This window comes from Scyliorhinus torazame, chromosome 15 (genome assembly GCF_047496885.1).
Source record: "Scyliorhinus torazame isolate Kashiwa2021f chromosome 15, sScyTor2.1, whole genome shotgun sequence".
Taxonomy (NCBI): domain Eukaryota; kingdom Metazoa; phylum Chordata; class Chondrichthyes; order Carcharhiniformes; family Scyliorhinidae; genus Scyliorhinus; species Scyliorhinus torazame.
Window position 1 is genome coordinate 181514484 of NC_092721.1, and position 26159 is coordinate 181540642.

The 26159-nt window shown below is 46.7% G+C and overlaps 1 protein-coding gene across 2 annotated transcripts in view; it reads right to left on the minus strand.

The window, feature by feature from the left end:
- The window catches only part of gabrb3 (gamma-aminobutyric acid type A receptor subunit beta3), an 896267-nt gene that overhangs the window by 519491 nt on the left and 350617 nt on the right, over positions 1–26159 (minus strand). For both annotated transcript variants that reach the window (XM_072477220.1, XM_072477218.1), the window contains exon 3: positions 19974–20021. Coding sequence is in view for 1 of the 2 variants with exons in the window: in XM_072477218.1 (XP_072333319.1) it covers positions 19974–19996 (23 nt within the window). In the remaining variant the exon portion in view is untranslated. The remainder of the gene's footprint in view (positions 1–19973; positions 20022–26159) is intronic.

Consider the following 26159-nt stretch of genomic DNA (forward strand, 5'->3'; position numbering starts at 1 on the left):
GGGGGGTCGGGGGGCGATCTGGCACCGGGGGCGTGCCCCCATGGTGGCCTGGTCCACGATCGGGGCCCACCGATCGGCGGGCGGGCCTGTGCCGTGGGGGCACTCTTTCCCTTCCGCCTCCGCCACGGTCTCCACCATGGCGGAGGCGGAAGAGACTCCCTCCACTGCGCATGCGCGGGAATGCTGTCAGCGACCGCTGACGCTCCCGCGCATGCGCCGCCCCGAGATGTCATTTCCGCGCCAGCTGGCGGGGCACTAAAGGCCTTTTCCGCCAGCTGGCGGGGTGGAAATTCCTCCGGCGCCGGCCTAGCCCCTCAATGTTGGGGCTCGGCCCCCAAAGATGCGCAGCATTCCGCACCTTTGGGGCGGCGCGATGCCCGTCTGATTTGCGCCGTTTTGGGCGCCAGTCGGCGGACATCGCGCCGTTTCCGGAGAATTTCGCCCATGAAGCCCCACAAAATTTCAGGCAGGTTCCATCCAAATGTGGTACCCGATTCAGCGAACCCGCTGCGTCCGGCATGAATCCGGGCATAATGGGTGAATTGCGGACCAGCCCCAAATCGGGATCCACACCGGGAAATCCCGATTTATTCGACTTGTTCCACCAGGCGCGTTCCAGATCTCACTCTCACTAGGCGAGATTCAGGTCTGAATATTTAAATGAAGCTCATTTACATACCTGGACACCAGATTCACCCGCCGACCGGAACCCGTCAGCTGCGCCTAGGAGACCCACCAGGGCGCTATTTAGTACTGGTCCACACAAACATGCGCCAGGCATAATGGCACCAGGGGGTGAGGGTCTCCCAGACCATTGAGATCCTTGGGTGGTTTGGAGTAGTGCCGGGTGGCACCCTGGCACTCCCCTGAGACCTTGGCATTGCCAATTTGGCACCTGCCTGTGTGGCACTGCCAGGGTACTGCCACGGTGTCAGGCTGGCAATGCCAGGGTGCGCAGGTACCAGGTTGGTACTGCCAGGGATCGGATCCCAGGGACCTTGCAAAGTAGGGGGGTTAGGGGTGTTTCTGGGGGCCTCCCCAAGTTTGGGGGCTTTGAAGGGGGAGGGGGTCACCCCCTAAGTGCGGCATTGGTGGAGACAAACTCTCCGAGGCCAAACAAAAAGGAAAAAAGCCTTTGGATAGCGGAATTTTTTCTGGGAAGTGCAGACAGCGAAAAACATCCTGCTGAATGCGCCCGACAATGGACTTTAAATTGGGTCCGCTGAATCGCGCCCATTGACTGACAGTTTTGCTGTCATTACCATTGCAAAACCTGGGCCACTATTTTAAAACCTTTCAAAAGAACAACTGGCTAAATCTACAAGTACTCATGCTACAGTGTATCACTGCACTTTGCAGTATCTGTTTACTGTCGAAGGAATTTGTTTGGCTGTTAATTGTCAAAGTCACAATTTAATAGGATATTTATTTCACTACCTTTATAGCCAAGGAAGGTTATATGAGGACACATGTGGTGTAATCAGCAGTTGGGACACGCTACAAGTTGTCTTGTCTACACAGCGACCAGACAAAGACCCACTAGGGCCATAGGGAGTTAAGGCTTACCTGGACAATTTGAAACTGAACATTAGAAAAATGTCAGAAGTGAAAAGGCAAAATGTAACGTGCACCGCTCCATGTCTGGACATGTACAGATAGTGTTTGGAAGATCGAGTGGGAATAGCTGAAAGTCACGAAGATGCACACCTCAATTTGCCACTTCAGAATAACACTTTATCTCAGACCAACATTAAGCCTTGAAGCAAAAGCAAGCAAAGGAAATGTGAATATTATTTCTGATTACTTTCCAAAACTGTGTACCTTAAACAATTTTGATTAAAGTAGGTATGATGGAATGTGAGAAGAGAGCATTAAACAGTTGGCAAACTTAAACAACTCACGAAACAAGAATTTAACAGCAGCTCCAGGATTTTGTTAATAAGCCTAGAATTCTTAAATTAATTATCATCCCTGACTGTCTTTGAGGACCTAAGCTGAGATGTTGCCCAAGAACACTGAAATGCTCTTGAATGTGATCAATTTTTGAACCTTGAAATCAAACTCCACCCAATCCAATAAATGCTTAATGCAGCAGGTTCAACAGAATGAGCATCCTGAACTACACCTCACGAGCAACAAAGAACAAAGAACAATACGACACAGGAACAGGCCCTCCGGCCCTCCATGCCTGTACCGGTCATGATAACAACCTTTGCCAAAACCCTCACTTCCTTGTGCTGTATCCCTCCATACCCATCCTATCCATGTGTTTGTCAAGATGCCTTTTGAACGCCGTTAATGTATCTGCTTCCACAACCTCCCCTGGCAACGCGTTCCAGGCACTCACCACCCTCTGCGTAAAAACCTGCCTTGCATATCTCCTCTAAACTTTGCTCCATGGACCTTAAACCTATGGCCCTGGTGACTGACCCCTCCACCCTGGGAAAGAGGGTAAATCATTCATGATTTGGAGTTGGGGACCAAGGGCAATGTGTCCAAGTTTGCAGACGACACTAAGATAAGTGGTAAAGCAAAAAGTGCAGAGGATACTGGAAGTCTGCAGAGGGATTTGGACAGGCTAAGTGAATGGGCTAGGGTCTGGCAGATGGAATACAATGTTGACAAATGTGAGGTTATCCATTTTGGTAAGAATAACGGCAAAAGGGATTATTATTTAAATGATAAAAAATTAAAACATGCTGCTGTGCAGATAGATCTGGGTGTGCTAGTGCATGAGTCGCAGAAAGTTGGTTTTCAGGTGCAACAGGTGATTAAGAAGGCAAATGGAATTTTGTCCTTCATTGCTAGAGGGATGGAGTTTAAGACTAGGGAGGTTATGCTGCAATTGTATAAGGTGTTAGTGAGGCCACACCTGGAGTATTGTGTTCAGTTTTGGTCTCCTTACTTGAGAAAGGACGTACTGGCACTGGAGGGTGTGCAGAGGAGATTCACTAGGTTAATCCCAGAGCTGAAGGGGTTGGATTACGAGGAGAGGTTGAGTAGACTGGGACTGTACTCGTTGGAATTTAGAAGGATGAGGGGGGATCTTATAGAAACATATAAGATTATGAAGGGAATAGATAGGATAGATGCGGGCAGGTTGTTTCCACTGGCGGGTGAAAGCAGAACTAGGGGGCATAGCCTCAAAATAAGGGGAAGTAGATTTAGGACTGAGTTTAGGAGGAACTTCTTCACCCAAAGGGTTGTGAATCTATGGAATTCCTTGCCCAGTGAAGCAGTAGAGGCTCCTTCATTAAATGTTTTTAAGATAAAGATAGATAGTTTTTTGAAGAATAAAGGGATTAAGGGTTATGGTGTTCGGGCCGGAAAGTGGAGCTGAGTCCACAAAAGATCAGCCATGATCTCATTGAATGGCGGAGCAGGCTCGAGGGGCCAGATGGCCTACTCCTGCTCCTAGTTCTTATGTTCTTATGTTACCACCTCACCTCTGATCCCGTGTGACTTCACGGGTTGAGATACTGAAGAAAGGAACATATGTGGATTCCTGATTTCTGGAATTTCACTCCCGTCTTTCAGTTCAGTATATTTGGACACCTGGGAATTAATTCTCAAAGCCCAGTGGGGGCTGCAACAGAGGTGGGCGGGCCCACAATTTCCTGCCACTGCCAGCTAGCTGGGTTGCTGGCATCTACCTGCCATTTTAGAACATACCACTTTTGTGATCAGTTAATTGGCCACAAGGTGCAGGTAACCAATTAGGCCTAGTAAAGTACCTATTAAGGCTCACCTCCCATCACTGACTCTAATTATTCTCCAGGGTCTGCAGATCGTGGCAGTTAAAAGCCGACAGCCTCTCAATGGCAGACCAAACGGCATGTTTAAACCCCTACCCCCCTCCACCAATCTCCATGGTCACAGCTTCAGCCACAGGCCCCTATTTGCAAGGGTTCCCCTCCACAGTGGTATCTTGACCAGCTTCAATTTCAGAACTCTTGAACGGTGTTGAGAGAGCATCTCCATCTTGAGGAGGTAGATATGGCATTGAGGGAGAGAGACTGTGAGGTTCTTGAGCAAATTGTCACAGGGAGTGACAAGGTATTGGAGATGGTGACAGGCTTCAAACTGGACAAATCTCCAGGTCCAGATGAATTGCCTCCCAGGCTTCTGTGGGAAGCAAAGGAGGAGATTTCAGGGGCTCTGACCCACATTTTAATTCCTCTCGGGCCATGGGGGAGGTGCCAGAAGACTGGAAAACAGCTAATGTGGTCTTGCTGTTGAAGAAAGGTTGTAGAGATAAGCCAGACTACAGACTAGGGAGTCTCAAGACAGTGGTAGGGAAACTATTGAAGAAAATTCAGAAGGAGAGAATCTAACTCCATTTGGCGAGGCAAGGTTTGATCAGGAATAGTCAGCATGGTTTGTCAGAGGGAGGTCATGCCGTGAAAATTTGTTTGAAATTTTTGAGCATGTGACCAGGTGTGTGGATGAGGGCAGAGCAGCTGATGTAGTTCACATGGATTTCAGCAAAGCCTTTGACAAGGTCCCACATGGGCAACTTATAAAAGGAAAAGCAAATGCACATGGGATGCAGACTAACTTGATAAAGTGGATTCAAAATTGGCTTAGCAGAGGCAGAGGTAATGACAGACGACTGCTTTGGTGATTGGAAGCCAGTGTCCAGTGGCGTACCACAGGGATCTGTGCTGGCTCACCTATTGTTTGTCATTAATATGAAAAGCATTGATGACAATGTGGTGGGTAGGATCAGTAAGTTTGCGGAAAACACAAAGATTGGCCGTGTGGTTAACAGTGAGGTTGATAGTTTTGGGTTACAGAAAGATTTAGACGGGTTGAACAAATGGGCAGAAAAGTGGCAGATGACATTGAACCCCGAAAAGTGTGAGGTGAATCACTTTGGAAGGAGTAATGTGACAAGGAAATATTCAATGAATGGACTGACACTGGGAATTTCCGAGGCACAAAGGGATTTCAGCAAAGCCTTTGGCAAGGTTCCACATTCTATTAGGGTGCTGAAAAAGGGACACTTGCCTTTATCAATAGAGGCACAGATTACAAAAGCAGGGAGGTCATGTTGGAGTTGTATATAACATTGGTGAGGCCACAGCTGGAGTACTGTGTGCAATTCTGGTCACCACACTGTAGGAAGCAGGTTGTATAGACTTGGGTTGTTTTCGCTGGAGCAGAGAAGACTGAGGGGCGACCTGATCCAGGTGTACAAGATTGTGAGGAGCATGGATAGGGTAGGTAGGGTCAGTTTGAGGGGACACACGTTCAAAGTGTGGACAGGAGGTTCAGGGGGGATTTGAGGAAAAACTTTTTACCCAGAGCGTGGTGACGGTCTGGAATGTACTGGGAGAGTGGTAGAGGTGGGTTGCCTCACATTCTTTACAAAGTACCTGGAAGAGTACTTGGCACGTCATAACATTCAAGGCTGTGGGCCAAGTGCTGGAAAATGGGATTAGGTAGGCAGGTCAGGTGTTTTTCATCCTTCGGTGCAGACTCAATGGGCCGAAGGGCCTCTTCTGCACTGGATTATTCTGTGATTCTGTGAAACTCGCTCTCTCTCCCTTACAGGGGCAGCATGGTAGCATAAGTGGATAGCACTGTGGCTTCACAGCACCAGGGTCCCAGGTTCGATTCCCCGCTGTGTCACTGTCTGTGCGGAGTCAGCACGTTCTCCCCGTGTCTGCGTGGGTTTCCTCTGGGTGCTCCGGTTTCCTCCCACAGTCCAAAGACATGGAGGTTAGGTGGATTGGCCATGATAAATTGCCCTTAGTGACCAAAAAGGTCAGGAGGGATTATTGGATTATGGGGATAGGGTGGAAGTGAGGTCTTAAGTGGGTCGGTGCAGACTCGATGGGCCAAATGGCCTCCTTCTGCACTGTATGTTCTATGTTTCAATCATATCACCTCTCATTCTTCTTCTTCACATGCAACAGAAGCACCGCCTGTGACAGCGGGGCTGCCCATCTTTCAGTGCTGGAGGACCTCCGACAGGCTTTCCATTGTCGGGAGCCTGCCCACCATCTTTAACTGGATGGCAAGTGTGCACTCTGGCCTCTATTGGGCCTGCCAGTTGAAAATCGATGTTTGGGGCTGGAACCTGCAAATTACTCCAGTGTCCGGGCCCAGCCCGTTGTGTGTTATTTTGTGTGTGGATAACCCAGAATCCGGGTCCTGTGCTTCCCAGAACTCCAATTGTTCTTCGTCAGCCAAAATACAAAAGTCCCCTACATTAAACTTTAGGTCAGTTACTTACAGGTTACTTACCAACGTGAAAGATTTGCTGTAATCTGTCCTCATCAATTCAATTCCATCATTTCATTTTGAAACACTGGCTCTAGTACGTTCAGTGAATCAGCTCAATAACTCTTAATTGAGGGAAATATCGTTCCTGATGTTACTTATGTTATGTAACCTAACCATTTCTGCTTCAAAAGGCTTCTGATTAAATTCTGGGATCATAGGTGTCTCCTAATATTATGAAGGGATTTATATCATTTTCTTCACATTACATGCCACACAGAGCACCCATCTCCCACCCAGCAACAGTATTTCTGCTGTATCAGTGAATAGAATTTTAAACACATTGATTCAGAATTCTTATCTCACAGTTTCATTGCTCACATAACATTTTGTGTGACTGCTATTTATTTCTGGGCATCTTTTGAGCAGATTTGCTGCAAAGTTTTAAGCCAGTAATTTTAAGTTTTTGGCTGCTTGGGGGGGATGGTGGGAGAGTGGTAACGTCGCTGATCGAGTAATCCAGAGGCCCAGGTTAATGCTCGGAGGACATGGGGTTCACCATGGCAACTGATGGAATTTAAATTCAGTTGACAACTCCTAGATTATCATAAAATTTACAGTGCAGAAGGAGGCCATTCGGCCCATCGAGTCTGCACCGGCTCTTGGAAAGAGCACCCTACCCAGGGTCAACACCTCCACCCTGTCCCCATAACCCCACCCAACACTAAGGGCAATTTTGGACACTCAGGGCAATTTATCATGGCCAATCCACCTAACCTGCACATCTTTGGACTGTGGGAGGAAACCGGAGCACCCGGAGGAAACCCACGCAGACACGGGGAGGATGTGCAGACTCCGCACAGACAGTGATCCAGGCCGGAATCGAACCTGGGACCCTGGAGCTGTGAAGCAATTGTGCCATCCACAATGCTACCGTGCTGCCGGTATATAAAATGGAATATAAAAGCTAGTCTCAGCAATGGTGACCATGAGACTGTCATCAGTTGTAAACCCTTTTATGGGAGGATGTCTGCCGGCCTTGCCTGGTATGGCTTACATATGACTCAAGACCCACAACAATGTGACTCACTCTTAACTGAAATGGCCTTGCAACTCAACCAACTCAGGTCAAAAGCAATTAGAAAAGGGCTACAAATGTGACAGTGACACTGTAATAGAGCTCAGACCTCACGCTATATATTTATTTTATATATTTATATCATCGTGGCTACTTCCTAAAATGTTAAAACTTGACAATAAGTTTTTAAAATGACTGAAGCCATCTCTAGCTGTGACCGTCAAACAATAGAAACCAATCGAGCAGCAGGGAATACATTTGCTCCTTGTTATTTCAGAAGAGCTTGAACTGACCACTGTGGACAGTAGAGACCAAATTCATAGGGAATTATACAGAGGTCATCTACATTTCATAAGCCAGGCCTGGCCACCAGAGTAATCTAGTCTGCTAGGACAAAGGGCCATGCAACCTTTCGTTGCAATTCTTAATGGTTGATATGTGAACAACGTCAGGAACCCCAAAACAAGAATATATACCATCTTTCAAAGTCAAAGTGGCAATGTGTGAGTCATGTTTTGCCCTGTGGTCTTTGCGCCGTAAATCTTTTTTTCTCTATCCCTCTGTTACTTTATGAATGTACCACGGGTGACACCCACCCCACCCATCTAATTTGAGCATGTGCAAATAAACTAAGCTTACCCATTTCAAGTTTGCCACAATAGACATTGGAGCACACACAAACTGAGGGGTTGGGAAGTATGCCACCGCTTATAAAGGAGGAAATCTAAATCAAAACAATTTTCTGTTTATTGATGAATGGTGAGAGGAGAAAGCAGAGCTGTTGAAATTGAACCACTTCCCTCCATAGCAGACACCTACATCACATCAAAGAATAAAGGACAAAATCAGAAGTCCCAGCCACAAAGGAGGCGGTCGGGTAAATCACCCTTTAATCACCACTGCAGACTGCATTGCAGCAGGTGACTGGGGCTACTTTTATGCATATAATTTTTATGAAGTAACTATCCCCCACTCACTTATTTTGCTGAAGAAAGAAAACTGCTTTGAATAGAGGTGTTTCTGTAATTAGCTTTTAGTTATGTTGCAGTTTGTAGAAACTCTGTTTAAATAGATTCCACTGAGTGAACAGATTTCATTGTGATGCGTTATTACAATAGACTCTGTTAGCCGTTTTCAGCAGAAATAGACTGTTTGTTCCAAACTATAGCAAGAAATAGCAACAGAAAATATTGGAAAGACAAGAGGCATATGAGGAGACAGAAACAGAGTCAATGGGCTGCATTTTATGCAGCGTTGAAGACCCCCGCCCAGCTACGTAGCCCACCCACAATCTCAACAGCTGCACTATAGCGATTTCAAGATGGGAGCACCGTTAATTGCTTGAAGGAAAGACTTCCGCCACTTCCTTGGGAGGGTGTTCCATTTTTAAAAACTGCAAGACAATTGAACAGCTAAATCTGTAGATCCAGTTCTGCCAGCCAGGAGTGGTGACCACTGCTGTGACTGGACACCCAGATATGCCCAGTTTTGTGGTCTCAGCGAAATGGGTGAAAGGGATGACCAGGTTTAAGAGCCCGGGTGATGATTAAATGGGGTGGGCGAGGGGTGCCTCAGTCACATCCAGGAGACATGCGAAGGAAAGGACGTTCTTTTCCCCTTGCCCGAGACCAGCCCACACATCTAAAGCTGCAAGGTTTCCCACATAGCATGGACCTACCTCTACCAGGGGCAAATTATCGGTGGGTGTGGATGAAGCCTTTAAGAGGTCATAACTGGCCAGTTAAGGGCCTCAAAATGTCCAAGGGCTGGCAGGCCATCCGATGTCATTCTCTACCCCGTATGGTTACAGGTAGGTTGGGGACAGGAAGGATGGGGTCGAGAAGGCCACCTGCTGGATTTTAGATGCAACTTCCTGCCTTCATACCTGCTGGCTGTGGAGCGGGGGGTGGGGGAGAGAGTGTGTAAAACCCAGTCCAATGTTTCAGGTCAACCGTCTTTCATCAGAAAAGTTTTCCTTAAGTCCTGGAGTAAATACAACTCCACCTTCAGCTCACTGGCTGACATTGTCTTGGATTTCAGAGACGGGATATTTTCTGTCCATGTGAACCAGACCTGGAAAAAAGAGGCCCACATGGTTGGATTTTTGATCCAGAGGGTTGGGCGTGATTAGAAGAAGGGACTGGCACCCCCAGAATGAGTGTGGAGGCTGGCGACTGCAGAGACAGGCTGGGTAGAAGGTCTGTCTCTGTGCACCAGCACATTATTGAAGTTATTTTTAAAAAATTGAATGAAACAAGAACCACATGATGTGTTATGTACTCTGGGATAACACAGCCTGCAACTGCATGCAGCTTTAACCAAAAGATACTCCAGACCTTGAAATTAGTTCAATTTGATTTATTGAACCAGGAGCACAGCTAGCACAATTCTCTATGAGTTTGACTCTCTGCTAACCTAAGTGTGGTTACTCTGTCTGACTGAACCAGATTAGCTCTTAGCCACGTGCTGGAGGTGTAATACTGTACGTATACCCTGACTCACTCTGTAGATGTTCATCAGTGGAAAGAGATGGAGTGTGAGTGCCTCATGCCTTTTATAGTGAGTTACCACCCCTGAGTGTCCTGCGTGCGCATTGGTCATGTCCTGTTCTCTGTGTTCATTAGCTGCCTGTCTGTGCCTGTCTATATATCATTATCTGCATGTCTGCATATCAATACACAGCCTACCAACCTTGGTTTCTGTTCCCCTCTACCCAGCCCCCATGGCACTTCATGCCCCTAATGCCCCACCAACACCCCCTATGGCCTTGCATACAACCTATGCCCTTCCAATTACCCCAAGGCTCAACATACCCCCGATGCCCCTCTCCCATGGACCCTCATACCCGCGATGTCAATTTGTCACCATGGCCCTTTACGGCCCTTATCCCACTTAGTGCCAGGAAATGCAATCCCATGACCCCACCCAACACGCTCCTTTATCCCTCCTTGCCAACCCACCAGATATCGACCACTGGAAAACCTCAGGAACAATGCTGACATATAATAAAAGTTACGTGCCTATTGATGATGTCACTATTTTTAAAAAAAATTCGAATTGACTTAAAAAAATATTTAAAATAAATGGAAATTCCTTCAACTAATCTCTTATGAAAACAAACATTTTATTCTTTAACCACTTGGATTGGCCATTCAATTTGCTCACTTAATAGGCACCCCACTGTGATAATGTTGGGTTATAAAATCAGTCAAAATGCACAAATCGTATAATGGTGACCCTACATTAACAGATGGAATGAAATATCAAGCATTGATTTTTTTTCACAATTACCCCCCCCCCCCAAAAAGAGTTAAATCCCTTGACAGCGTTGACTGTTCCAATTAGCTTTGATAGTTCCAATGTGTTTTGACAGCTTGACAGATTTTTGACAGCTTTGACAGTCAAAATTAGTTCATGCATTTGTTAAATACAATCATGTCTGCATCTTACAATCCCAAAGAGAGCCTTATCTCTCCCGAAAGATGCCTTACCTCTCCTAAAGTGTGCCTTACCTTTCCCAAAGAATGCTTTGCCGACCCAAAAGGGTGTTTTATCAAGCCCAAAAAGTGCCTTACTTCTCCCAAAAGTGTCCTGGTACAGTATCCTCAAGGGCACCTCACCTCTCCAAAGGGCTATCCTGGCTACTGTACTGAAATCACCAAGTTCAGATCAGATCTTACCTGGTCTAATCTGTTCACATGGAGTTTTATACTCTTCAGCTCCCAAAATATCACTTCAGTGGAGGAAACTGATGATTTAAATGGCCAGCTGTCCCTGTAAATGCATGAACCGTGGCTTGACTCCAGTCCTGTGCTCCCACCCCCACACTCCCATGGAAATAGCAAGTTCCATAATCAGAAAGCGTCTGCCGTGGTGAAAATTCAGGCCATGATGTCAATACCGGCTTTGTTAGTTTTAAATGTGGACATCCTTCACTATGAAGGTTTTATTATTTAACATTGCAGTGAAATGTGAACCTTGAAGTGAAGCCAAGAGGCTAAATCTTAAGAATCACAACTTTTACTTGCACACTCTTTTAAAAAAAACTTTTGTTTAGAATTCAGCTGCTTTATCTTTAAAGAAGAAGGTGTTAAATGTTTGATGTATCTGCCCGTCTATTGGAACATTTTGCAACACAATTACCATTTTGGTAGCAAATCTGGGACTGGATTCTCCGCAGCCCCGCGCCAAAATCGCGTTTGGCACGGGGGTGGAGAATCAAGTTTCATGCTGAAATCGGGCTCGGCACCTGTCCGGCGATTCTCTGGGACCCGAGAATCGGCGTGATCGCGGAGTACTCCGTGCGGTTGGGGGGCCATTGCCAGGGGCCCGCCCAACGATCCTCTGCTCCCAGCCGGCCGAGTTCCCGACGGCATGGTTCTAACCACCTGTTGCCATTCGGGAACATTGCGTGGCAGCTGCGGACTCAGTCCGTGGCCGCCCTGGTGGGGAGCGGGGGGATCGGGCACGCGGAGGGGGCCTAGCGGGCGGCCAGGGCACAGATCGGGCCGGTCCGATGCAAGGGCGCATGGCCGATCGCAGGGGTCTACTTTTCAGAGCTGCCTCCGCGGTCCGAGTCCGCCATGGCGCTCGGTGCGGCCGCTGGAGGCTGCCGCTGTCCGCATGCGCAGACTCGAAACTTGGAGTGCGGGGGCCCGTATCCGCAGTTAAAGCTGTGTGAATTACTCTGGGTCCCTGCTGGCCCCCTGAAGGGGAGTGAATTAGCTTACTTTTTTTGAGGAAACTCCAGAGTGAAACGCCAGATTTTAAGCCGGCGTGAGGACATAGTCCCATTTTGGGAGAATCCAGCCCCTGCTTCTTATTTGGGCTTTGTCTACACGAGAAAACATAGGGAGAGGTCCACATTAAGACACCACCAAGGTTAAAAGGAGTAGGAGAGATGATGAAGTAAATTGAGGAATTATAAGTGGCGTGGAAAAGAAATAAAAGGCATAATTTTCTGGCCCATCCCACCAGCAGGATCGTCCAGTCCCGCCAAAGGTGACCCTCTGCAGCGGGTTCCATGGTGATGGGAGGGGCCAGTCATGCAAAATGCCGCTGACATCAGCTGGGCCAGAAGATCCCGTCGGTGGCCAAACGCACCGCCGCAGGGGAATAGAAAGTCCCACCCAAGGAAGAAATACTTACATTTATTTAGCACTTTTCATTATACTAGGTTGTCCCAAAGTGCGTACAGCCAATGAAGTATATTTAAGTGTACTGTTCTGTGGCAGAACCTAAAGGAGACATCTTGGCCTGGTCCATCAGGACAGGGGTGATCTAGCTCTAGCTAAAGTCTGTAGTTTAAAAGAATTCCGAAAGGGTGCAGTAATATTGTAGCTGCTAACCAGAAGACTGTAGATCTAAGCAGGTCGAGAATGAGGATAAAAAGGGGGACACAGGGCAGACAAAAGGTTTTACAACAATATTCCAAAATAAATTTTTGTTACAATGGAGGAAATGCGGTAGCCAATTTGCACTCAGAAAGCTCCCACAAATAGCAATGTGTTAACGAGCTGCTAAATTATTTTATGTGACATTGATTGAGGGATAAATATTGGGCGGGTCTTTTGCGGTAACATCTTTGAAATCATGTCATGGGATCTTTTATGTCTACCAGCGAGGGCAGATGGGGCCTCAGCTGAACACCAGCTCCAAAAGACAGCACTTCTGACAGTGCAGCACTCCCTCAAGACTGCGCAGGAGTGCAACATTTTCTGGCATGCTCTTTATAAAAGGAAAGAAAAACTGATGAAAGTAAGGGATTTCACAGATTTTAAACCCTGACTCATTAAACATGCGATGTAACAATCTAGAATGGAAGTTCCAAAAACAGCCAGGTATGTGCATAGTGCTATGTCGGTACCGGCAAGCTCTTTCAGGCTTGGAATTGATAGCTACCCAATTGTTTTTAACTCTAATGAAGTGAGATGGTGATATTTCATTTGTTTATTAATGAAATAGGAGCAGGAACAGGCACCTCGGGCCTGTTCCACCATTCAACAAGATCATGGAATGCTACATCAACTCCACTTTCCTGCATTATCCTTGATTTGCTGAGTATCCACAAAATTATAAAATGATTCCACTTTACTCAATATTTTACAGCATTCGATATTACGTGAGGGCAGTTTGTTTTTGGTTGAATTTTGTGCTGCTTAAACAGAAGCTCCCAGCATGGGCAATAATACATTCCTTCTTTACTAACAGCATTGTAATCAGGTATGGAGTTATTGGCAGGGTAAAGTCATATAAGAAGAAATTAGATTTCATCACCCAAAGTTGCAGTGAAGTTATTTTCAATGGATGGCAACAAACAGAAAGTAGCTAACATTCACCACAATCTTTGTGAGCTTCACATCGAAAAATAATTTACGATTATCTGATCAGGACCATATATCAACTGAGAAGCATCAGTCTGCCTCAATCAGGAGCCATCCTATTTCTGGGTCAGCAGACTGGGGTTTTGAGCCTCATGCACTTGGCAACACTATATGGAGTAATACGTGGAGGTTTCAGCCTCGGGAGAAAATGTTTAACCCATTTAGGTAATTCAGATGAGCATTAAAATATCATATAGCACAATTCTTAGAAAAGGTGGCAAATTTACAGACACAGTAACAGGTTATTTGGCCCAACAAGTTCATGCCAATATTTCTGCTCCACAATAACCTTCTTCTGCTCTTCATCATGGAGCATCAACAATATATCCTTCTATATCCTTCTTCTCATGTGCTTATCTAGCTCATCTTTAAACGTATTTATTCTATTCACCTCAACTATTATTTGTGGCAGAAAGTTCTGCATTCCTACTCCTCCTCCTTCGGGAACCATATAAGGCATTGGCAAGCATGGGTTTCCACTTAGATTGGTTCATGATTATGCTTGATAAAATATTGCAGTGGTTTGCCATTGCCCCCTGTACTATGGCTGACTGGGAAACTCTCCCACTTACCGCCTGCTCTCAGGTGTATTGGAAGAATGTACAAGCTGATAGTCAACCTGTTTGGCAATGTCCATGGTCATGAATTCCTGAAGTGGGCCTCAAACCTGGAGCTTCTAGTCCAGAGGGAGGGAAGGCCTCCCACATCCTGACCAATTTCGCAAAGGAATTCCTCCTCAATTCCCTGTTGGATTTATTCATGACCATATATATTTATGGTCCTAGTCCTGCTTTCGCCCTGCAATCGGAAACATCAGTATGTCCACGCAATCAAACCCTTTCGTAATCTTAAAAGACCTCTATCAGGTCATGCCTCAGCCATCAGTCTTTTCCAAAGAAAAGCATTCTCCTGGTGCCCTAGCCAACACTCCTCTTTCAACAAGCACCATCAAAAATGGATTGTTCATCTCCTTGGTGGCTGTGGGCTCTGACTTGTATGCCAATTGCTAGTTACATTTACCTATGCAATAATAGTTAAAGAAAAATAAGAGCCTGCATTAACATTACAAAATATCACATCCCCAAGGTGCCCAAAGCCGTTTTATTTAAATCCTTGAGTGGTCACAGCTGCTGTGCAGACAAATTCACAAGCTTCCAAATGATAATCTGTTGCTAGTGGTGCTAGCTGAGGGTGGAATATTGGCCAAGTCATTTGAGAGAACTAGAGCAAGTCATTGAACGTGGAAATAATTAATTCTATGTGAGGTGCGCTGAAACAGTTCTGGCAGATAACTTTTTATCTAAATGCAAATCTCTTTCTTCGGTACAAAACCCTTCAAAATATAAATCTAGGATTTTAATACCAAGAACCTTCAAGGATTTTAATACCAAGTATCTTGCCACCACTTTTCTGTCCACCGTAGTCTGCCTCTGGGAAAATAGCCCAGGATGGAGCCGGGAAATTGTCATGTCAGCTGACGGCTTGAATTTTCACATCAGCCCGCCTCTGTCGGTGCCTAGAAATTCAGCCCAAACATTCAAGTCAATAAACCTTTGTCAGTTCATCTGTAAAATGGGTGAAGTGAGCTATTTCCATTAATTTCAACAATCGGGAGCCATGAAATACAGGCCGACTGCAGATTTGCCATCCCCCATTTTACACTATAATACAAAGTCACAATCTACCCCATTCTTTTTTAAAATAAAGGGGCAACTCAGTGTGGCCAATCCACCTAGCCTGCACATCTTTGGGTTGTGGGGGTGAAACCCACGCAAAGACGGGGAGAATGTGCAAACTCCACACGGACAGTGACCCAGAGCCGGGATCGAACCTGGGAACTCGGCGATGTGAGGCAGCAGTGCTAACCACTGCGCCACCGTCCTGCCCCTCAACGTACCCCATTCAGTTTTCCTTTGCTTCTCCTTACAATCTACAAGAGTTTTAAAATCCAAGCTCAGCCTCATCATCCCACTACTGCCTGATTCCTCTTATCTTTTTAGTCTCACGGGTGTCAGACATCTTCAAAGTTGGCCATCTTCCTGTGTTCTCTGAAATCGGTAAAATGAAGGTGTTGGCGCTGCTAGGGTATAACCATGGGACGAGATCTTCTGGCTGTTTATGCCAGCGGGATCTTCCAGTCCCTTCGGCGGTGCACCCCCGCCACGGGTATTCCGGTGGCATGGGGTGGATTCATTGGGAAATCCCACTGACAACGGCCGGGCTAGAAGATCTCGCCGCCAGCCAATGGCGGGACTCCTCCCGCCATTGAGAAGCACGCCCCAGGGAGGCGTTTCTTTCTGCAAAACAACAGTGAAATTGTATTTTCACTTTTTTCATTCTTTTTCAGTTGAAACCCGTAGGGACAAAATCAGAAATAGTATGAAGGGGCATACCATGAATTTTTACTTCACTTGCAATCGCCAGGTATGGGGCTACACGGTGGCGCGGTGGTTAGCACGGCTGCTTCACAGCACCAGGGACCCGGGTGCAATTTCGACCTTGAGTGACTGTGTGGAGTTTGCACTTTCTCTCTGTGTCTGCGTGCGTTTCCTCCGGGTGCTCTGGTTTCCTCCCACAGTCCAAAGATGTGCCGGTTAGGTGGATTGGCTGTGTTAAATTGCCCCTAAGTGTTCAAAGGTGAGGTGAGGTTACAGGGATAGGGCGTGAGTTTGGGCCCAGGTTATGTGGTCTTTTGAATGGTCGGTGCAGAGTCGATGGGCCGAATGGCCTCTTTCCTCAGTGTGGGATTCTATGAAGTAGGTTCTTTTTAAAAATTTATTGAGAGTACCCAATTATTTTTTTTCCAATTAAGGGGCAATTTAGTGTGGCCAATCCACCTAACCTGCACAACGTTTTGGGGGTGGGGGGTGAGACCTACTCAGGTACAGTGAGAATGTGCAAACTCCACACAGACAGTGACCTGGGGCCCGGATCGAACCTGGGTCCTTGGCGCTGTGAGGCAGCAGTGCTAACCAGTGCCGCTGTGCTGCCCTTATGAAGTAGTTTCAAAACAGACACTGTCAAGCTTGTGATGAGCTACTTGTATTGCACTTCAGTATTGTGCTGAAGCCCACAGTTTTATAGAAGTCAAAATAGGAAAGAACTTTACCGATTTTGTTGAGAATCTCTGATATCTAATTAAACAGATACGCTGAATGACAATAGGTGACGTCAGCTTTTCTTGATTACTGCCATAATGCTTAAAGCATGGGTGCAATTTAATTGGTATAATTTTTCATACACACGGGCATTTTCCTGCCTGTCAGAAAACGTTCGGATGATAATTAGTGTTGTAAAGGTTTTTTCTCTTCTTTTCCTAATTACCAATAAGGTCATGTAAATGATGATAATCATGGTCAGATGAAGAAAAAAACACTTTTGCCAGATTCTTTGTTGTATAACTTGTGAAACATTGTGTTTGGCCAAGTTTGAATTAATTTATTCTTTTAATTATCTGACTGTCTGAATTAATATTTATGAAAAATGCCTTGGTGCATACTGCCTTTGTATTATTAATTATATTTTGTCTGAGAATACAACGTTCCTATGCATCAAGTGTTATTTTCTAATGTATTCAGCATTGAGTGATTTTCTTTCACTCTCATGATGTTGGGAGAACAGCAGGTTTAAGAAAGGAAAGGAACGATCTATTGGGAAAGTTCAACTTTAATACATCACTGGTCGTTTTGCTAAAGGCTTCACTTATATGTCAGCGCATCTACAATGACTGCAGTAGGAGAACATTACTGGAAAGTAATTACAGGCAGAAATTTGTCACAACAGAATGCGTGTGCTCTCTTACTGCCCATAAGTAGCTTTGTTTGGAAAGGTGTGTGTCTTTTCTTATTGTTGGAGTGCGCATTCCAATTAAATAATTAGCAACAAGCTTTTGTGGGTTTAAAATAAAGAAGGATTTTATTCTCACATTCTTACCTCAAATTAAGAATCTCGCTTACTCAGCCACACACAAACACACACACAGTCATACACACACATAATTAGTCATACACACGGATACATATTGGATCAGATAAAGATACTGCCTGTACAGATTTCAACTGGCTTACTGTTATTTCCAGTATGCCACATGGCAGGCCTGTTGTTTCCTGAATGGTTTTGGTGATTTAAGGTTAAAGTAAATGTCTTGTAAAGCAATTAGTTCACAGCAGGTTGGAAGGTTTGTTGGAGTCAAGTATCTAGGATGTTGGCTTTCAGGTGAAATTTGAAACTGGAGCAAGTTAAGTGCTTGGGTTGCTTGATGAGTTACAGCTCATTCCAGGGTATGGTTTTCAGACTGGCTGATAACTGATAGTTCTAAAAAGCCAAACATGACACTATCTTTTCAGCAGTCGGCTCTTCGATATTTTCCTGCAGATTGACCTGGTCTCTCTAACTCTTTGGATAAAACTCATCATCTCAAGCCAGTTTTAATCACATGACTAATACTGGCATCATCCGACCAGATTGGTTTGGAAATTCAAAGTCATGACTTCACAAAAGGAGATGGATTGTTGTCTTTCACACTTAACTTGTGCATAACTGGGTCCATCGCCTTAATTTTGTTAAATTGCAAACCTGGATCCATAGATTTTAGGAGTCCACTGACTCAGTATTTTGAATAAACTTCAATCAAATACAGGCGTCAATTCCCTAGGTAACATTTGACTTCTGTTCATTCCAGGGGAGATCCCTCACCATTGTGATTGAATTATAACTTTTTGGAAGCTTGATAGTCTGTGCTGAATAAGCAAAGGTCACCTGACTCCTTGGCAGCCATCTTTAGTGTCCAATTTAACAAATAAAAGACAGTTCCAGGAGCTTCAGTTTGAACATAGGACATGCCTTAACTGGGCATGAAAAGTTCAAAACAAAAGTAGGTGCAGTACTTTTCAATCTTTGCATCTGAGTCCAGTTTGAATGGACTCGACTTGCTGCTCAACTACCTTGGCATAAGAAGCACTATAAATCAACATTTCACGCTCTTCCTTATGCAATTGGATGCATTCCTTCATTTGCAGTGGACTTTGGTGGATTTTTTTGGCTTCTCATTGTGGATGGTAATCTGACGGAGCAGATCACCCATTAGTCCCCCTATCTAACAAACCCCTCAATTTTTATTCCACCATTTTTTCCACTTTCTCTCTCTTACCTGAAAGGGAGCCTGCTGCTTCTTCATTGTTGGAGGGCATCCTGTTGGCCTTCCCAGCTTCCTAAGTCCGCACGGTATAGTTAATTAGACTTCCCAGTACACTCTCTGGCCACTAATTGGCTCATTTAGGGCAAAGCATAGGTGGGTGACCGTTTCCCAAAAGAGTGCCGGCTTCTGAGCTCCATTTGACCATGGTGGTGGGGTCCTGAAGACCTGGGTGAAAATCCAGCCCATCAACTTTGTTCCCGTCTCTGCACTCTTGCAGCCTGACCAGCTGAATAGTTCAAGCATTTTCTGTTCTCATTTCAGATTTCCAACATCCGCAACACTTTGCTTTCGTATTGGATTCCCAAAGTGCCACCGGGGACAAAATCGACGCCGAGAATCATTCCCCCATTACACTGGAAACCCCAATTTTAATTTCCATTGAAAACACTGCAAATGAAAACAGAGCAGCTTCTGTAACAGAATCCGCAATGCCGACTGTACATCTGGTTGGGAAATTCAAAATCTACCTGGCTTTCATTTCTTTTGACCGGTGGTGGAGTAAATAACCAAATGACAGAACTGTCGGTACGGTAATATTATTTAAAAAAACACAACATATTAGGATGAGGGTTTTCTTCCCCAGCACCGAGACCTAAGAGCATGGGGAGAAATAGCACTTATCACAAATTTGGCCACAAGCTGCTCACAGTTTTCCATCTGTTAGAATGAATGGATGGAAAATCAGGAGCTACTTCTGTCCACATTTGTGATAAACGGTTCTGCACCGTGAAGCAGCTACACCTGATGAGCAAAATCCATTCCATTTTACTTCCTAATCGATGGATAGCAGCGATTAAACATGGAAATGTATCCTTTATTTCCAATCTATTTGTAAAATTATTAAAACATTATTGAAAATCCATTATTGCATTATTAAAAGCAAAGATGTTTTAAAAAAATAGAACTCAGACAGCAAAACATTAAAAAGATGGCACGTTTTTGGATAGCCCTATTAAAAATCGTTCTCTTGTGATTTTCCACATAAAAGTAGTGCAACACTATTGCTAGCAGTACTCTATCACCTATTGGAAAATATAAAGACTGCATGCAGCACCCACAGTTAAATCGTTCAAGTAAATGTACTCACCTTGTGTCATATATTGCAAACATTTTCTTGTTTCCATCCACTGCATTCCTGAAGGAAAAACAAATAACAGTGTTTAGCACTTCTGAAAGGAATATGCAGCACAAAACTGTTTCCAGTGGCTCAGTAATGAGACTAATTAACTAGCGGACAGGTTTACCGCATCAGCCCTGGCTGAACGGGAGTCAGTTTTCCCACTAGTGGGAATGGGATAGAATCATAGAATCCCTACAGCGCAGAAGAGTCAGCCCATTGAGTCTGCACTGGCCCTTCAAATGAGCACTCCAGCCATGTCTACTCCCCCATCCACCCTGCCCGACCGCTGTGATCCCATAACGGAACTTGCACATCCCTGGACACTACGGGACAATTTAGCGTGGTCAGTCCACCTAACCCACTCATCTTTTAACTATGGGAGGAAACCGGAGCAACCGGATGAAACCCACGCAGACACCAGGAGAATGTGCAAACTCCACACTGACAGTGACCCAAGGCCGCAATTGAACCTGGTCCCTGGTGCTGTGAGTCAGCAGTGCTAGCCACTGTGCAACCATGCCTTTGTGTCTTCCCTCATGATTACGTGAGCCCAACCCATCATCTCGCCAGTACTGGTCAGCTTCATTAAATCCGCCCCACCTGTTAAGATTTGGTTCCCACATGTGGCGAGTGATAGTCAAGATCATAAACCTTTTGTGGCCAAATGAACAAAGGGCGGGATTCTCCAATCTTGCGGCAGAGTGTCCACGCCATTGTAAACGCCGCTCCGACGTCTAATTCTGGCCCTAAAAAGGGGGCCAGCACAGCGCTGGAGCGGTTCGCGCCGCTCCAGCTGCAGATCCCGGCGCGAACTGGGCGCCGCAGGATCTGCGCATGCGCAGTTGTGCCGGCGCCAATGCATGCATGCACAGTGGCCTCCTTCAATGCGCCAGCCCCGACGCAACATAGCGTAGGGCTACAGGGGCCGGCGTGTAGGAAAGGAGGCCCCCAGCCACAGAGGCCGGCCCGTCATTAGGTGGGTCCTGATCGCGGGCCAGGCCACATTGGGGGCCCCCCTCGGGTCGGAACCCTCCTCCCCCCCCCCACAGCCACCATCCGACCCTTACATGCCGAGGTCCCGCCGGCCCAGAGCAGGTTAGAACGGCGCTGGCGGGACTCGGCTCCTTTCCTACCGCTGCTCGGAGAATCACATGCTGCCGTCGGGGCGCTGTGGCCCGTTCGCGGGGATTCTCCGGCCCGACGCGGGGCTGGGAGAATCCTGTCCAAAGTGTTTCTTACTCTCAAGCCTCTTCCTGTTTTGCTGTTGACAGAGCTCTTCAGTGGCACTCCCTATGGGACCCTCTTGCAAGATGCCTATCATCCCCAGGCTCTTCTCTACAGCAGCAGTACTGAGATAGAAAACTCACTGACACAGGGGAACTGGATTTTTGAAGTTGTCACCCAACAAACACTGGACAACACTTCAGTAGCTTCCTAGTGTGAGATATATTTGATGCTTTTATTTCACTTGCAAATATGCTCATTATGGTAGGATAGACTAAATGTGAACATGAAAATAGTGGAATTCTATATAGGGATGATTTACATGTCAGTGTGTAGCCTTGTTCACTGGAAACAAGTTTCTAGAAAATCAACAATTGCAAATGAACCACAATTTTAATTCCAGAAATGAAGAAATAAAACTTATGTTATAAAGCAATTGATATTTGGAGCAGCACGGTAGCCTTGTGGATAGCACAATTGCTTCACAGCTCCAGGGTCCCAGGTTTGATTCCGGCTTGGGTCACTGTCTGTGCGGAGTCTGCACATCCTCCCCGTGTCTGCGTGGGTTTCCTCCCACAGTCCAAAGATGTGCAGGTTAGGTGGATTGGCCATGATAAATTGCCCTTAGTGTCCAAAATTGCCCTGAGTGTTGGGTGGGGTTACTGGGTTATGGGGATAGGGTGGAGGTGTTGACTTTGGGTAGGGTGCTCTTTCCAAGAGCCGGTGCAGACTCGATGGGCCGAATGGCCTCCTTCTGCACTGTAAATTCTATGATAATCTATGATAATATCTGTTTATAATGGAAAACTATGAATCATTCTTCTATTGTTTCATCCTTAACATTTGCTAGATTGACTTTGTATTGCTTCCTCTCCAATAAAGTTCTTCATCTGGCTGAGGTATCTGTGCACCTCCAGTTCTGATCTCTGGAGCACTGGGGATTTTAATCACTCCATCATTGGTGACTGTGCCTTCAACTGCCAAGGTGCGAAGCTCTGAAATTATGGCTGGGATTCTCCGAGCCCGCGCCGGGTCGGAGAATCACTGGGGGGGCGCGGGAATCCTGACACGCCGCCCCGACACCGGGTCGCAGATTCTCCGGTTGCCGGAGAATCGGCGCCAATCGTGCCTGTGCGGATGACACGGCGCCAGGTGCCCGCCGAGTTCCGCCGAGTCCCGCTGGCATGCTTTACATCGGCGTTCTGGCTGCGGGGGCGTCATGGTGTGGGACCGGGGGGGTGAGACTCCAGGGGGGGCCAGGCCCGCGACCGGGGGCAACCGATCGACGGGTGAGTTCATTCCGGGGGGGGGGGGGGGGGCCTATGTTCCTCTGCGCTGGACCCCTGTAGGCCTCCGCCATGTTGCGTGGGGGGCCGGCAACCAAGCGCATGAGCGGACCCGCGTCGGCCGTGCAGGGCCGGCTTTCGGTGTCGGAGCAGCGCACAGCACTCCGGCGCCATTCTAGCCCCCAAAGTACAGTAGAATTACTGGGCCTGGAGGCCCATTTACGCCGGCGTCACTCGTGCTAGCTTTGACGCCGGCGTCAATGCTTGGCCAGGGTATCAGAGAATCCCGTCCCCATGACTCTAAATCTCTCCTTTAAGACCACTCCATGAAATCTGTGGCTGAAATCCAGCCTCTAAATCGAGTGTGAAGGTGAAAAATTTGTGAGAATTGGGAAATGGGATTCCAGCCAGAGAGATATATCACCTTTCCCAATTTTCCCCGCCCCTCGCTGGCCACATCACAGGTTCACAAGGGCTCAAGGTTCACCTCATTGTAATAAATTTCTATAATTTCATATATTGCTGGCGGCCTCCCACATCAAATGATTCCCTCTTCCCTAAATATTCATCCCTCACCACCCTGAGATTTACAACAGGTTGGGCCAGGTGTGAGGCAGTCGAGGGGATTCTTCCGGGGGGGTGGGGGCACAGAGGTAAATATAGCCCCCTGGGGGGTGGGGGGGGGGGAGGGTTGAGAGGGACATTCCCGGGCAGTGCCCTGGTACAGCCCCAGGCACAGGTTGGCACTGCCAGGTTGACAATGCCAAGTAATTCCAACCTGCACCAGGGGGGCAGTGTCAGGGGAGGACCCAAGTGGGAAACCCCATGCGGATGGGGCGGTTGTTGCTCTGAGGTGTGCGGGGCAGAGGGAGAGCGGAGACTGAGTTGGGGGGGTGGTGTTTGCCAGCAATGAATGTTGACGTGGTGGGGTGGGGTAGGGGGAGGTGGGGTTTTGGAAGGAGAGAGCCTCCGAGACCTCCGTAAACTGGACTGGGGGCCGTTCGGCTGCGGAACTGCAAAGGGTGCCCCAGTTCCCAGCTCTCAGGGGCCGTTTCTCACCAGAGTGACAGTGTAAACCATGCCCACTCTTTTTTGTGTCAAAGAGTCTCAAGATTCCGTGAGAAAACTGGTCTGTGTAACTGGAGAGTTACATGCAAGTATGGTGTCTGATTCTGACACTTTGCAAAATTTTGGTATTTCTTTGACCAAGCTTTTGTCATCTTCGCTAACCTCCCATTAGATAGCTCTGGGTCAAATTTTGGTTGATAATGCTCATGTGAAAGTCTTGAGACATTTTACTACATTTAACAGAGCTATATAAATACAAATTGATTTTGCATTAATTATACAACAGCAACTTGCTGTTATTTTTCTTTATACTTTCAGGGGTCTTGGGTGTCATGGGCAAGGCCAGCATTTGCTGCCCATCCCTAAGTGGCTGGTGAGGCTGCTTCGGAAGGAAACTAAGTGTCAACCACATTGCTGTGGATCTGGAATCACATGTAGGCCAGACCAGTTAAGGATGGAAGATTTCCTTCCCTAAGGGGGGATATTAGTGAATCAGATGGGTTTTTACAACAACTGGTTATAGTTTCATTGTCACCATTACTGAACCTAGATTTATATTTCAGATCAATTGAATTTAAAATGCTACCTGCTGACAGGTAGAACTCATGTCCTCAGAGCATTAGCCTGGATCTCGTGATTACTAGTCTAGCGATATGACCACCATGGCACCATCTTGGATACAAATCTCTGGATCATTAGTCTAGATTTTAGGATTAGTAATCCAAAAATATGACCACTTGTGTTTGGGTATATAGACAGTATGGAAATATTATTTTATTGAGGCACTTGGTCGAGGGGACAATGGAATGGAGCATCTCAGATAAATAGTGGGGGTGGAGGGGGCAGAGGTGAATAGTGGAGCCACTATGGTGGTAAAGGGAAGTTGTTCTCTGTAAGTGGAGTCTGAGCAGGTGCTCTCAGACAGGTTGTCCGCAGTGAGCACCTGGATGCCTTCTTCCTGCCTCCTCCTTCAGAGGTGTTCTCTGAATTGCAGCTAGCAATGGTTGTGCTTTCATGATGGCGAAGCTGTAGAGGATGCAGAGGACCACCACAAACCTGGAGACAAAATCCATTGCGTGAGGAGGAGCACCCCCACTTCCCTACAGTCCAGGCAGTGGAAGCATTGCTTTGGCACCCTGATGGTCCACTTGAAGATTTCCTGGTGGCCCTATGGTTCTCATAATCTAATGTCCTTGCATTATCAATTGGCAGAGGAGGATTTGCGGCAACTGAGTAGCCAACTACTATTGGGAACAGAGATGGCGTCTGAATGAAGGCAGCATGGCTGCTGCCAGGATAGCACCCATCACCAGCATGACATACTATACATGGTCACACACCACCTGCATAATTAATGAAGAGGGAGCCCCTGTGGTTCCTACACTTCCTGTTGGAATGGGGAACTTGCAGAGCCGTGTGGATGCAGTTGCTGGCTCCCTACACCAGTAGGAATCTCACTATGCTCTCGAATCCATGGCCTCTCGCATCCTGCTTCTCCCTCCTCAGCAAGAACAGGATATAATCACCTTTTGTGACTCAGTCATCTTCCAGATGCACCAATGGATGGCATACTGGGAGTTGTTGGGAATGTGCGGACCGAAATGCACTGCAGTGGCAACCCCTCTAACTCTTGCAGTAGACAGGTGGCTAAATCCTCTGCTTTCCCCAAATGGATGCACAAGCTCGCCAATAGATCCCCAAAAACACAAACCTGAGTCCTTACATCAACTTTGAATGAGCAAAAATGAGTCAAAAGCACCTCACTTGCCTGGTGAATGCTGTCCCTTTAAGTAATGCTATCAGTGGCAAGTCCCTCATGCAACTGAACACAGGTTCAATTGTGAGTGATGATAATAGGTGTTTAATGGCATTCGAAGTTTCACCAAAGAGCCTCAAATCAGCCAGATCAGCTGACTGATATCACAATCCAACCGTTGCTGCACACCCAGCACCCCCATGCGAGCACCCTTCCCAGCATGGTGCAGCGCCGGGGCCTTGCTGGATATGGCTGGAAGCCGGTCTACCAACATCATGGTTCAGGGTTTCCATATTGCCAGCACCAGGAATGCCAGAGAGTCCAATTTCTAGGCCACTATGTTTTGTGTCAATGCTGCACCTACCTGGCTGATGTTGCTCCTGCCTCCTGTGGGATCCAGAAATGGCCTAGGTGTAGGAATTGAGCTAATCTGCTATCAGCAGTGTCATTCCTGGGAAAGAGAATGTCTGCAGGTCTCTCGCAATAGATGCAAATGCAAGATAGCAGCCTCTTGAACTTGGGCCTATGAAGACACTTCTCTAACATTGTCTGGCAGCTTTGCATAAGTTTGGAGCTAACAATGTGGTTGGTGGAGACAGCCTGCCTAGCATGTATTCAGATCCCTCCTCAGGCTTCTTTCTTCTCTTCGACTGAGAATGGAAGCACTGAACACATTGTCCATAATTTTCAATTCAAGCTGAAGGATTACGATAATGAAGAGAGAACATTGAGAAATTCAAACTTCAGAAATTAAAAGAGGTAGCCTCATAGCTAGTCATCAAGAGCACGTACGCGAGGAAGAAGGTCAGACAATCCCAT